Below are 15,055 nucleotides of genomic sequence, written 5' to 3' on the forward strand. Positions count from 1 at the left end.
TCCCCTTTCATCCTTCTAAACTCCAGTGAATATAGGCCCAGTCGATCCAGTCTCTCCTCATATGCCAGTCCTGCCATCTCGGGAATCAGTCTGGTGAACCTTTGCTGCACTCCTTCAATAGCAAGAACGTCCTTCCTCAGATTAGGAGAACTGAACACACTATTCCAGGTGAGGCCTCACTAAGGCCCTGTATAGCTGCAGTAAGACCTCTCTGCTCCTATACTCAAATCCCCTAGCACTGAAGGCCAACATGCCATTTGCCTTCTTTACTGCCTGCTGTACCTGCATGCCTACCTTCAATGACTGATGTACCATGACACTCAGGTCTCGTTCTACCTCCACTTTTCCTAATCTGCCGCTATTCAGATAATATTCTGCCTTCGTGTTTTTGCCCCCAAAGTGGCTAACCTCACATTTATCCACATTATACTGCATCTGCCATGCATTTGCCCACTCACCTAACCTGTCCAAGTCACCCTGCAGCCTAATAGCGTTCTCCCCTCAGCTCACACCGCCACCCAGCTTAGTGTCATCTGCAAACTTGGAGATATTACGCTCAATTCCTTCATCAAAATCATTAATGTATATTGCAAATAGCTGGGGTCCCAACACTGAGCCCTGCGGCAGCCCACTAATCACTGCCTACCATTCTGAAAAGGACCAGTTTATCCCGACTCTCTGCTTCCTGTCTGCCAACCAATTCTCTATCCACGTCAGTATATTACCCCCAATACCATGTGCTTTAATTTTGCATACCAATCTCTTGTGTGGGACCTTGTCAAAAGTGTTTTGAAAGTCCAAATACACCACATTCACTGGTTCTCCCTTGTCCACACTACTAGTTACATCCTCAAAAAATTCTAGAAGATTTGCCAAGCATGATTTCCCCTTCATAAATCCATGTTGACTTGGACCGATCCTGTCACTGCTTTCCAAATGTGCTGCTATTTCATCTTTAATAATTGATTCCAACATTTTCCCCACTACCAATGTCAGGCTAACTGGTTTATAATTACCTGTTTTCTTTCTTCCTCTTTTCTTAAAATGTAGTGTTACATTAGCTACCCTCCAGTCCATAGGAACTGATCAAGTCGATAGACTGTTGGAAAATGATCACCAATGCATCCACTATTTCTAGGGCGACTTCCTTAAGTACTCTGTGTCGAGGAAATATTTAGCTTAAATTAACTCAGGCGGAGATTTTCAGAAGTGCACTTCGAGAGAATTTATTTTAAAAAACTCTGCCGTACAGGCAAATTGTCCCCATCTTTATACAGAAATTGAATACAGAAATATAAAAGGAATCTTATTCATTAGTCCCGCGAGTACAAAGGTCGTCTCGGGAGGTACACACTCTATCTATCCTTGCATAGTTTCTCTCTGTTCACAGTCTGATAAGCAGAATAAAAGGAGACTCCCTTTTAATACCAGATGGTCATTTAATTGCATCTCTCAGTTTCAAGGCTAAAAAAGCGTGGCTATTTTTCTAGTCCTATTATTTCTTTAAGCATAGCAAAAACAGAATTTAACCCTTCCCTTTTCCATAAGCCATAGATTCATAGTCTGCATCCCAGAGTGTGGAAGAAAGAATCTATCAGGCCCCGAGGATTTATCGGCTTCAATCCCATCAATTTCCCTAACACAATTTCCCACCTAATAAGGATTTCCTTCAGTTCCTTCTTCTCACTAGACCATCGGTCCCCTAATATTTCTGGAAGGTTATTTGTGCCTTCGTGAAGACAGAACCAAAGTATTTGTTCAACTGGTCTGCCATTTCTTTGTTCCTCATTATAAATTCACCTGAATCTGACTGCAAGGGACCTACGTTTGTCTTCACTAATCTTTTTCTCTTCACATATCTATAGAAGCTTTTGCAGTCAGTTTTTATGTTCCCAGCAAGCTTCCTCTCATACTCTATTTTCCACCTCCTAATTAAACCCAATTTCCCCCTCTGCTGAATTATAAAATTCTCTCAGTCTTCAGGTTCTGTTTTTTCTGGCCAATTTATATGCATCTTCCTTGGATTTAACACTATCCTTAATTTCCCTCGTTAGCCACGGTTGAGCCATCTTCCCCATTTTATTTTTACTCCAGACAGGGATGTACAATTGTTGAAGTTCATCCATGTGATCTTTAAATGTTTGCCATTGCCTATCCACCGTTAACCCTCTAAGTATCATTAGCTAGTCTATTGTAGGCAGTTCACGTCTCATACCATTGAAGTTACCTTTCCTTAAGTTCAGGACCCGAATCTCTGAATTAACTGTGTCACTCTCCATCTTAATAAGGAATTCTACCCCAAGGGGCCTAATTAGTCCTTTCTCATTGCACATCACCCAGTCTAGGATGGCCAGCCCTCTAGTTGGTTCCTCGACATATTGGTCGAGAAAACCATCCCTAATACACTCCAGGAAATCCTCCTCTAGCCCAATCAATATGTAGATTAAAGTCGCCCATGATAATTGCTGTACCTTTATTGCACGCATCCCTAATTTCTTGTTTGATGCTGTCCCCAACCTCACTAAGCTCAGAGTTGCAGGAACTCTATAGAATTTCCATAAAATCCACCATCGCTGGATTGCCACCCAAAAGATTGCTAAGATTCTTAAATTAACGCTGGCGAAAAATTGCACAAAAAAAGGAAAAAATTACCGCCCGGCAAGAAAAATGGATCTTGCATGTAGATTCTCAGCAGAAAACGCTATCCTGGGCAAATTGGGCAGTTCTTAATCAAATTGTGCAGTAATTACTCAAATTTACACCGAGGCTGCGGGTTGGGCCTAGGAGGGGGACGACACACAATATTTTTTCCAATAAACATAAAATAAAAAATCAGAAAATATTCTCTGGACCCTTTTCACCTTAATCGCTGTAAAAGAATTTTGAAATAATTATTAAACACTAGCTTTTTTGCAGGGCTACTTACCTACTGCCAAGCTCTGGCTACATTTCATGGGTGTTTTTTTTTCAATCTTTCTTGCTGAACCCAAACTTGGGCGGTAGCGTTTCTTTCAGCGCCAGCGGTACGCTCCCCAGTGGTATTTCGAAACCGCCGGCGGAACTCTTTGTGAAATGAAGTGGAAATTTTTGCCGTGTGGTTTAAAGCCAAAAACTAGCAGTACCACCGAGAAAAACGGTGGAAATGGAGTGGAAATTCTAGCCCTTTGACTTTTGAGCTCATCTTCCTTCCCCACATCCAGTCTGTTAACGTTTCTTTCAGCTCCAGCATTTCTCATCTCAGCCCCTGGTTGTCCCCCTCTGCTGTTGAAGCCCTAATCTATACCTTTATCAACTATAGGCTGGACTTACTCAATCTTCTCTTTGCTAGCCTACCCATTTTCACCATCCATAAACTACCTGCAGCCCATGTTCTCACCTGTAGTAAGGTCCACATACGGAGCTTCATAATTCTTGCCAAGCTCGACTACTTCACGTTCCCAGATTCTCCATCAGATCCCTGCATGATCTCTTTCCTCCCCCGCCTCCTCCCTCTCTTTCCCCCGCCGCCCCCCCCAATCTCCCCAGGTATTTTCCCAGTGTACAGCTTCCAATATCAAAGTATTTCTTATTTGCTGCTCCCTTCACTCCAGTCGTATCTGCTGCTTCAGCTGCTGTGATCCTGCCTTGTCGAAATCCTTCCTTCAGCATCTCTCCTGCGTCATTTCCCTCTCCCTTCTAAAGACTCTTCTATTTGGCTGTACTTTTGCTCTTTCCCTTTCTTCACCCTGCTCAATGTCTACTTGTTGCCCTGTAAATTGCTCTGAGATGACCCTTTGTATTGAGGAATGCTATAGAAGTGTAAGATATTGAGGGGGAAACTATTATTTTCAATGGCAATGTAAAGCCCATATGTACAGCAACTAATATCGAACTGTAGCTGATATCTGAGACCTGAATTATTTGCAAACAGGACCATACATGTCAATATAGAAAACTAGCAGAAGCTGACCAACAGGTTTAAAAAATCTACGCCACCTGCCCCCCGCCAGCCCTGACATGGGTGAATAAGTAGTTACATGGGCTTTGTAACTTAAGCAGTCGCTATACACAACATTTCTCCCCTTGTACTGCGGATGCTGGAATCTGAAATGAAACCAAAAAATGCTGGAAATACTCAGCAGGTCAGACAGCATCTGTGGAGAGAGAAACCAAGTTAACATTTCGGGTCGATGACCTTTCATCAGAACTGGAAAAAATTAGAAATGTAACAGATTGTAAGCAGGGGCAGGGAAAGGGGGGAGGGGAGGAAAGAATAAAAGGAAAACTGGTTCTCTTTCCCTTTTGTTCCTTTCTCCCCGACACCACCAAGGAGGCCATCATGAGAGTGCAGCCCTTGCCACCACGGGTTCCGGGGCCACTTCAGGAGGTGAAAGAAGGGAGGAGGCAGCCTGCACTTCCACATTCCGGATGGGCTGTCTGTGAGCGTATCATCAGACTCCGGTTTCCCTAAATAATACCCTAGATCTCCGTTGCTCAACACTTCTCCACCTTACCCATCCCTCTGTTACGGAACATCTTGGCCACAATGCTGAAATGGAAGCCATCACAAAACAAACATTCCTAACCATATTTATAAATCATTCAATCTAGTACTGCATAACAAAGTCAACTAATCACCCTTGTGTATAGTCTTCTAAAAGGACAAAGGATGTTTTTTAAAAAAAAACAAGCCTGAAGTCGTTGTGTTTTAATGGAAGGAGTATCTGTAATAAGGTGGATGCATTAACTGTGCAAATAGATGTTAACAGATATGATGTGATTGGGATTACAGAGACGTGGCTCCAGGATGATCAGGGCTGGGAACGCAACATCCAAGGGTATTCAACATTCAGGAAGAATAGAATAAAAGGAAAAGGAGGTGGGGTAGCATTGCTGGTTAAAGAGGAGATTAATGCAATAGTTAGGAAGGACATTAGCTTGGATGCTGTGGAATCTATATGGGTAGAGCTGCAGAACACCAAAGGGCAAAAAACGTTAGTGGGAGTTGTGTACAGACCTCCAAACAGTAGTAGTGATGTTGGGGAGGGCATCAAACAGGAAATTAGGGGTGCATGCAATAAAGATGCAGCAGTTATCATGGGTGACTTTAATATGCATATAGATTGGGCTAACCAAACTGGAAGCAATACAGTGGAGGAGGATTTCCTGGAGTGCATAAGGGATGGTTTTCTGGACCAATTTGTCGAGGAACCAACTAGCGGGGAGGCTATCTTAGACTGGGTGTTGTGTAATGAGAGGGGATTAATTAGCAATCTCGTTGTGCAAGGCCCCTTGGGGAAGAGTGACCATAATATGGTGGAATTCTACATTAGGATGGAGAATGAAACAGTTAATTCAGAGACCATGGTCCAGAACTTAAAGAAGGGTAACTTTGAAGATATGAGGCATGAATTGGCTAGGATAGATTGGCGAATGATACTGAAGGGGTTGACAGTGGGTTGGCAATGGCAGACATTTAGAGACCGCATGGATGAACTACGACAATTGTACGTCCCTGTCTGACATAAAAATAAAAAAGGGAAGGTGGCTCAACCGTGGCTATCAAGGGAAATCAGGGATAGTATTAAAGCCAAGGAAGTGGCATACAAATTGGCCAGAAAAAGCAGAAAACCTGAAGACTGAAAGAATTTTATAATTCAGCAGAGGGGGAAATTGGGTTTTATTAGGAGGGGGAAAATAGAGTATGAGAGGAAGCTTGCTGGGAACATAAAAACTGACTGCAGAAGCTTCTATAGATATGTGAAGAGAAAAAGATTAGTGAAGACAAACGTAGGTCCTTTGCAGTCAGATTCAGGTGAATTTATAATGGGGAACAAAGAAATGGCAGACCAGTTGAACAAATACTTTTGGTTCTGTCTTCACGAAGGAAGACACAAAGAACCTTCCGGTAATATTAGGGAACCGAGGGTCTAGTGAGAAGGAGGAACTGAAGGAAATCCTTATAGGTGGGAAATTGTGTTAGGGAAATTGATGGGATTGAAGGCCGATAAATCCCCAGGGCCTGATAGTCTGCATCCCAGAGTACTTAAGGGAGTGGCCCTAGAAATAATGGATGCATTGGTGATCATTTTCCAACAGTCTATCGACTCTGGATCAGTTCCAATGGACTGGAGGGTAGCTAATGTAACACCACTTTTTTAAAAAAAGGAGGGAGAGAGAAAACAAATAATTATAGACCGGTTAGCCTGACATCGGTAGTGGGGAAAAAGTTGGAATCAATTATTAAAGATGAAATAGCAGCGCATTTGGAAAGCAGTGACAGGATCGGTCCAAGTCAGCATGGATTTATGAAAGGGAAATCATGCTTGACAAATCTTCTAGAATTTTTTGAGGATGCAACTGGTAGAGTGGACAAGGGAGAACCAGTGGATGTGGTGTATTTGGATTTTCAAAACATTTTTGACAAGGTCCCACACAAGAGATTGGTGTGCAAAATTAAAGCATGTGGTATTGGGGGTAATGTACTGATGTGGATAGAGAACTGGTTGGCAGACAGGAACCAAAGAGTAGGAGTAAATGGGTACTTTTCAGAATGGCAGGCAGTGACTAGTGGCGTGCCGCAGGGCTCAGTGCTGGGACCGCAGCTATTTACAATATACATTAATGATTTAGATGAAGGAATTGAGTGCAATATCTCCAAGTTTGCAGATGACACTAAGCTGGGTGGCGGTGTGAGCTGTGAGGAGGACACTAAGAGGCTGCAGGGTGACTTGGACAGGTTAGGTGAGTGGGCAAATACATGGCAGATGCAGTATAATGTGGATAAATGTGAGGTTATCCACTTTAGGAGCAAAAACACGAAGGCAGAATATTATCTCAATAGCGGCAGATTAGGAAAAAGGGAGGTGCAGCAAGACATGGGTGTCATGGTTCATCAGTCATTGAAAGTTGGCATGCAGGTACAGCAGGCGGTGAAGAAGGCAATTGGTATGTTGGCCTTCATAGCTAGGGGATTTGAGTACAAGAGCAGGAAGGATATTACTGCAGTTGTACAGGGCCTTGGTGAGGCCTCACCTGGAATATTGTGTTGAGTTTTGGTGGTCTAATCTGAGGAAGGACGTTCTTGTTATTGAGGGAGTGCAGAAAAGGTTCACCAGACTGATTCCCGGGATGGCGGGACTGACATATCAAGAAAGACTGGATCAACTGGGCTTGTATTCACTGGAGTTTAGAAGGGTGAGAGGGGATCTCATAGGAACATATAAAATTCTGATGGGACTGGACAGGTTAGATGCAGGAAGCATGTTCCTGATGTTGGGGAAGTCCAGAACCAGAGGACAGAGTCTAAGGATAAGGGGTAAACCATTTAGGACTGAGATGAGGAGAAACTTCTTCACTCAGAGTTGTTAATCTGTAGAATTCCCTACCGCAGAGAGTTGTTGATGCCAGTTCATTGGATGTATTCAAGAGGGAGTTAGATATGGCCCTTACGGCTAAAGGGATCAAGGGGTATGGAGAGAAAGCAGGAAAGGGGTACTGAGGTGAATGATCAGCCATGATCTTATTGAATGGTGGTGCAGGCTTGAAGAGCCGAATGACCTACTCCTGCACCTATTTTCTCTGTTTCTATCCTAATCAAACTGTTTGGCAGTTGATGCCTCTATGGTGTTTTATATAAATTTCTTAGTCTTGTGCTGTAATTGTTTTTATTTAAAAAGTGGTTGTACTTTTTCTTTCATTAAAGGGTAGACTTCTTTATCCCTGGCACATCTAAAGTTGGTGGCTTTTCCATCTGTTCAAGTCCAGGGCTATTGGAAAGGGAGAGTATATTGGAATTAGCAGTAAAATACAGCAGACATCCTCCTGCCCACTGGATTCATACTCAGGTAACCAAATACATTTCTTAATTTCCTAATAGTTTCAAATGAAATAATCCAACATCAGTGAATGAAAACCAGTTATGTCAATGTAGTGTTCAATGATGTACTTGTTAAGAGTGTTTGTTACTTTATAAATGCTATATTGTTAAATGATGGCAGAGCTTTTTCTATTGAAGAAATAACCGCTATCATTTCTAGTTTTAAGACTGCATTTCCATTTGTCACTGAAAGTAATCATCTGATTGCTGGTGCTTATCTAGCGCTTTAAAAATGCAATCACAGGTTGTGGGCATCGCTGGCAAGCCCAGCATTTATTGCCCGTCCCTAATTGTCCTTGAGAAAGTGGTTGTGAGCTGCTGCCTTGTACTGTTGCAGCCCCTGGGATGCCTATCAAGCAGGCTGCTTTCTCCTGGATGGTGTTGAGCTTCGATTGTTAGTGGAGCTGCACTCATCCAGCCAAGTGGAGAGTATTCCATCACACTCATGACTTGTGCCATGTTGGTGGTGGAAAGTCGGGAGCTTTATTCTGCGCAGCTTGTTTCTTTTAATAAGCGGCCCCTTTTAAATCTCTGCGCATGCATGATATTTACAATGTAAAAGCTAGTGAGCGGTCGCGTAGGACCTTTCCCATTACGTGGCCATGCAGCTTAGAGGGAACATTGGTCAGGAGGTGAGTCATTTGCCGCAGAATACCCAGCCTTTGATCTGCTCTTGCAGCTTATGTGGCTGGTCCAGTTAATTTTCTGGTCAATGGTGGCCCCCATGATGTTGATGGTGGGGGATACAGCAATGGTTATGCTATTGAATGTCCAGGAGCGGTGGTTAGGCTCTCTCTCTTGTTGGAGACAGTAGCTGACTGGCACATGTGTGGCATGAATGTTACTTGCCACTTCACGTTTAACCTCACGTTTTTAACCTCACGTTAAAAAAACTCTCAAACTTTGCATTGTGGTTCTGAGCAATGTTGTCCAGGTCTTGCTGCATGCGGGTACGTATTGCTTCATTATCTGAGGAATTGCGAATGGAACTGAACACTGCAATCAACCACATCATGGTGCACTCCAGATTGTGATGTATATACATTCCACTACCACTAGCTGGTGCTACAACACTGCATCTGTTTCACTGCCAGAATGCAACTGGTTTATGCAGAAGTCAATGATACAAGAGAAAAATTAAGGCTTTTTAATTCTACTAATTGCTTTTTGTTTCAGAACTATTCTAATTTTGAATTGGAAAGCGTATATATTTTTAGAAAATTAATGCAGTATTTCCTTAGCACCATTTGGATGGAAGTGCTTCATATTTCCTTTTAATTGTGCTCAGATGAGCTGGCATGGAAGTGACAGGAATCATCAATTTCAGATTTGTGTAGTCTGTACGTGTGTTGTCCATTTCAGGACTGGAGCTTCTGCACTTGCTTTAGACATTAGCGGTTATTTTTCAGTGTTCTGTGCAACTTTCAAATGTTTTCCCTGCACTATAATGTGTCAAAATAGACCCCATGAATATGGAAAAAAATTCCAGTTGTGATACTGAATTCATGAAGAGGAGCATTGATACTGAGTTTGTCCTGCATGTTGTAGTTTTAACTTAGTTAAATTTCAACAGTGGTCCAAAGCTCATCTCAGGGCTCAGTTTCTCCAGTTAGTAGCTGAGCTTGTATATCAGGAAGATCCCAAGTTCAATCTCTGGTCTGTGTTGAACTAACTGATCTCAACCAGTCAAGTGATAGGATGCTACAATTGGGAAGGGAAAATGAGCCTCAGGCACCACTCCACATCAAACAGCCTTGCATCCATGTGAACAGCATGAGGGCAGGATTGGGCTCAGCTGTGATGCCCTCAAATATAATTGTCTGCTGGCATTCACTGTCCATCTTCTCGCATGAATAATTACCACTAGGGACAGGTACTGGAGGGCTCCCCTAGAAATGTACCTTTTGTGGGGAGAGGAATAGGGGGGAGAGGGCTCTGCAATTGACCCTCCAGCCAAAAAGCCAAGTCAAAGATAAGTACAGATGAGGGCAGCTGTTTAGCTCATCTAGACTCTTTCCAGAGAGTTGTACAATCTCCCTGCAGCATCTAACTGTCTCTTAAATAACTACAGTTTTTGCCTCCACTACCTTACCCAGAAAATATTAGTTCAGCTCTGGAAACCAGTAAGCTGTTTTAAAAATCCTACTTAGCTCTACATTTTATTCTTTCATAGAAAATTAAAAATCTAAAATTTTTGATACAAATTACACAAGCAGCTGATGCACATAATTTTTTAAACTTAAATTCAAAACTCGGGTACATTACAAAGGCAAATACTTTAGTTTTAATGCCTATATAGAGGCATTAAAACTATAAAGTATTTATATATTTTATTTCTATTTATTATATATCTGTCCTTCAGAAACAAATAGCTATGTCAGTGAATCAAGCTATGGAAATTTGTTGCTCTGCTGTATTTCCTACAATTCCTGTTCTGTAGAGCTTGGTCATTGCTAGACTAGTTATGTAGCTGTTTAACCACTAGAGAGGTACAAAATACATTATTACTGGTGAGTGTTGATTAGTCAGCAGGAGGACTAAGGACATTCTATTGAACAAAGTAGAAAACTGAAAAAGTAAAACTTCTATTTATTGCCTTTAAAATAAAAAGCAGCATCTTCCTCAACAGTCTTTATCACAAGACAGTTGTAGAAACACCAATCGTAGAACTTGGATGTATATTTTGAGATATAGTTTCCATTTTGGGCACAAGCAGCGATTCCAGCACAAATTGCATCAGTTTTGAAGTGTTTCACTCTCCCTGCCACCGCCACCACACCCCCCCCCCCCCCCCAAGTTTCCGTTCAAACTCATTAGCATCACGCTGAATGTACAATCTTCCATGAAGCAGCGTAAAAAAAACCCTTGTTATATTTAAGATAACTTGGAAAAGGTCGATTAATACAACTGAAAATGGGTTTATCACAAAAATAAGCATTTTAAATTGGTGTCAATCCACTACCTGTGAGTAACCCAATTTTAAATTACTAAAAATGTAATTTAAAGAAAAAATATGTAATACTATTTTCTAGTTAGATTGGGAAACAGTAGTAAGTTCCTTGGTTAAAAAATTTAAAAATCAACAATTTTTTTATACTATTGTAAAAATTCATTCAAAACCTCTGAAAATGTACCTATTAGAGTTCTTGCACCCAAACTTTCTGCTTAATTTTTGAAGCCTCCTCGAAGGCCTGTAAATGAGCACAAATAGCAAACTTCCAATGGTGCTGAATTCACCTTATGGCGGGGCCTGCTTCTAGTGACGTTTTTTAAACTAGCGCAAAAGATCACGGATACTCGAGTTGCGCTGAATGCAAATTGCACTTAAAATTCAGTGATCTTTTGTGCCAGTTACGCCAATTTCGGGGGAATTGTGCCCAAAAAATCAGCGCAATTGAGCGGAAATTCCAAATGGTTACCTTTGACACTGGCCTTATCAGTCTCAAGAAACCAGCCATCACGAGGCAAACCTTGTATTCCATCCTTAGTCTTTACAGAGAGCGCATTATTACTGAATCACCTATTTAGGAATTCACTCACTGATTAGGAAGTTTACATATACATCAAGAATGTACATCCACTTGAATGAATTTGGAGTCAGCACAGCATCACCTTGAAGAGAAGGCTGTTTGCCTACGATGTGGAACTATATGTAGGAACTCAAGTTTTAAATGCGATACATTCAGTCGATACTATACTTGAAATGGCGAAATAAAATCACCCGTGTGGAAGAGTTATCAAAACAGTGCTTTAAAAAACAGCCTTGTTGGGTCACCTACGTTATTCAGACATCAAATAATAGGCTTCTAAAGAGTGCGTTCTATTATAATAGAATAGTACAGCACAGAAGGAAGCCAGTTGGCCCGCAGTGTCTACTTCAGCTCTTTTGACAAGCATTCCAAGTAATCCCATTCTCTTGCTCTTCCCCATATGCCTGCAGTTTTCTCTCATTTAAACGGAATTGGATAAATATTTGAAGGGTACGATTGTATCTATGTCTACCACTCTATCAGGCAGAGCGTTCCAAATCCTAAATCAAAGTTTTCCCTCATGTTGCCTCTGGGACTTTTGCCAATCACCTTGAGTCTGTGTCCCCTCGTTATCGACCTTCCAGACATTAGAAAAAGTTTCTCCTTATTTACTCTATCTAAACCCTTCATGATTTTAAATACCTCTATCAAATCTATTGTTCGCCTTCTCTGCTCTAAGGAGAACAATTCTAGCTTCTCCAATCTATCCAAGTAACTGTAATCACTCATCCCTGGAACCATTCTAGTAAATCTCTCTTGTATCCTCTCCAAAGCCTTCACATCCTTTCTGAAGCATGGTGCCCAGAATTGGACACAATCTTCCAGCTGGGGCTGTGTTTTTATATAGGTTTAGCCTAACTTCCTGGCTTTTGTACTCTCTGCCTCTATTTATAAAGCCCAGGATCCCATATGCTTTAACTATTTTGTTAACCTGTCCTGCAACCTTCAAATGTTTGTGCACAAGCACCCCCAAGTGTCTCTTCTTGCACCTTTTTAAAACTACCATTTAGCATGTATTGTCTCTCCTCATTCTTCCTACCAAAATACATCACCTTTTCTGCATTGAATTTCATCTGCCATGTGTCCACTCATTCCACCAGCCTGTCTATGTCCTCTTGAAATCTATCCGACCATGTGGAAAACTGCCCAGGTCTGTCCTGTCCACAAAAAGCAGGACAAATCTAATCTGGCCAATTATTGCCCCATCATAATCATCAGCAAAGCGATGGAAGGTGTCGTTGACACTGCTATCAAGCAGCACTTACTCACCAATAACCTGCTCAGTTTTGGTTCTGCCAGGGCCACTCTGCTCCAGACCTCATTATAGCCTTGGTCCAAACATGGGCAGAAGAGCTGAATTCCAGAGGCGAGGTGAGAGTGACTCCCCTTGACATCAAGGCAATTGTGGGCTGAGAAACAGCGAGTGTTCCTGTAAGAAGAAGCACCTTGAAAACAATCTCGAGGCTTGTAACATTCCCACTGACGAATGGGAGGCCATGGCAGTGGATACAGCATCATGACATGCCTTCCTGTATGCTGGTGTCTCAGTTCAAAAATGAATGCCTGTCCAAGTGGAACTTCAATATCTCCCAATACTTGTTGCCATCAAGTGACTGCAAGCTGACTATTCTATGCTGAGACCAATCCAGAATAATCTATTGTTTCCACATCAGGCTGATCAATCACTAGGAGATTAATGTTAGGACCTGAGAAATTTCAGGATTGGGTTGTGCTCAAAACCATATATAAGAGGAGAAAAAAAATCCTAATCGTGTGTTTAAACCTTGGCCATATTAACGTGATCAGCTAAATTGCAATCATGTACGTTGTACTGGCTGTATTGCCCCTGATTGTGTAAATTAGGTAACCTCTATTTTCGAAAACACAAGCTCAAAGTAGATGTGGGCATTAGAATGGTAGTGATAGGAAGCTATGTGAAATGTACTCTTGACAGCTATAAAGTGGCAGAAAAGTCTAGGGCGCATACTGTCTGACTCCCCATTTAATTAGAAAAATAATGTACTTATGAAGTTCTATCTGATTTTGTGAAAAAACAATTCTGTTACCCACAGAGAGATCCTCAAATAAGGCAGTTTAAAACATTTACATTTCTGTTCACTACATCGATTATTCTAAGAGCAAAATGGAGGCACTAGAATTTATCAAAGGGGGATGGTCTATGTACCCATTTCTTTAAAGCATGATTAATTTTAGTGGAATTCGTTCAAAGTTCTGACATTGCATTACAAATTAAACAATGTACAACATGCAGGTGCATTATTATTTTTGTAATGAATTAGCAATATTAAATGTACAGTGACATTTAGTTTAGCTGCAGAGGAAGTTTCACAGAAATGCATTGACCATGTTTTGCCTAACAAAAAGTTCTCACTTCATTTGAGGTAGCGAGACATACCTTGAGTGAACATTTGTTCTGGAGGTATTTTGAGTCTTCAGTATTTCCCAGAAAATGGCATTTAATTTTTTTTTAAACTGTGTTTATTAACAAAGACTTTCCATTTCCTTTCTTTAGTGTGTTGTTGGTTCAGGAGTAACTCTTCGTGCAGGAGGTGATTTCTTCTTTGACCCTCGGCCTTCTGACTCTCCAGTGAACCTGCTGTTAGTTGCTGGTGGAGTGGGCATTAATCCCTTGTATTCTATACTCTTGCACATAGCTGATCTCCACAGATTCCAAGGAAGCCAGCATTGTAAATACAAACCAGGATCAGTACAGCTGTACTTTAGTGCCAGAAACACAGAAGAACTTCTTTTCAAGGTTAGTATAACCTTTACTTTTACCTTTTCAAAACCAGAGCTGCTGTGTAGCTAGACTAGATCAATGATAGATGGATACTGTTGCTCTACAAACTGATTTACAGCAGACTTTGGACTAGATTTTATTACAATATATAATGTAATTTAGCATCACATTAAATTGATGGCTTAATTTAATTTTCCTGGCCTTGAGTTAGAAGCATTGTGCTGCTGTTGGAATTTTAATGCTTCCTTTAGTGCTCAGCTCTCAGAACTATTCACTTGAAGGCAATTGAGCTGTGTTGTCCCTTCATTCCTACTTTAAAAAAAAAATCCTCTTGGCCAAGAAAGGCCAGCAATTGCTGGTTTGTGCCATTTCCCAGATATATTTTTTTGCTTCCGTTTTAATCACAAATTGCTACCTTGTCCACGTACCTTTTGCAAACATTTGGTGCTCCAGTTGAAATATAGGGTTAACTCCACATTTCCAGCAGGTTACCTTGCTCATGGAATCAGGGCTACAATGTTGTACCCTATCTTCAGCTCTCACTTCCTGTGAGTGTGCCTCTCCATTGGAGCGCAGGATTGAGGATATAGTGGCAAAATTTGATTAAACTATTATTCATTCTTTTTAATTTATTTGAATTGTCTGGTAAGGTCAGTGGTTTATTTTTCTTGTATCTAAGCACTCCCAGATCAGTTACATTAGAGTTTAAATTCGAAGTAAGGCCTTCTCTATAGTACCTCAAAAATGTACCATAGACCCCCAACATTTATATAACTCTCAATGTAACAAGATATTCCAAGTGCTTCATAATTGAGTCAGACTTGAGCAAGAGGAGACCAAAGGTGCTATCGAAGAAAAGTTTTAAGGAGGCACTTGAAGATTGGAAATGATGTAGCGAAGAAGAAG

General features: G+C 41.3%; 1 protein-coding gene across 2 annotated transcripts in view; it reads left to right on the forward strand.

Moving 5' to 3' along the window:
- The window catches only part of oxnad1 (oxidoreductase NAD-binding domain containing 1), a 66,535-nt gene that overhangs the window by 20,722 nt on the left and 30,758 nt on the right, over nucleotides 1-15,055 (forward strand). For both annotated transcript variants that reach the window (XM_070881243.1, XM_070881242.1), the window contains exons 4-5: nucleotides 7,685-7,826; nucleotides 13,922-14,164. In XM_070881243.1, coding sequence (XP_070737344.1) covers nucleotides 7,685-7,826; nucleotides 13,922-14,164 — 385 coding nt within the window. The remainder of the gene's footprint in view (nucleotides 1-7,684; nucleotides 7,827-13,921; nucleotides 14,165-15,055) is intronic.

Source organism: Pristiophorus japonicus, chromosome 5 (genome assembly GCF_044704955.1).
Source record: "Pristiophorus japonicus isolate sPriJap1 chromosome 5, sPriJap1.hap1, whole genome shotgun sequence".
NCBI classification, from domain to species: Eukaryota; Metazoa; Chordata; class Chondrichthyes; family Pristiophoridae; genus Pristiophorus; species Pristiophorus japonicus.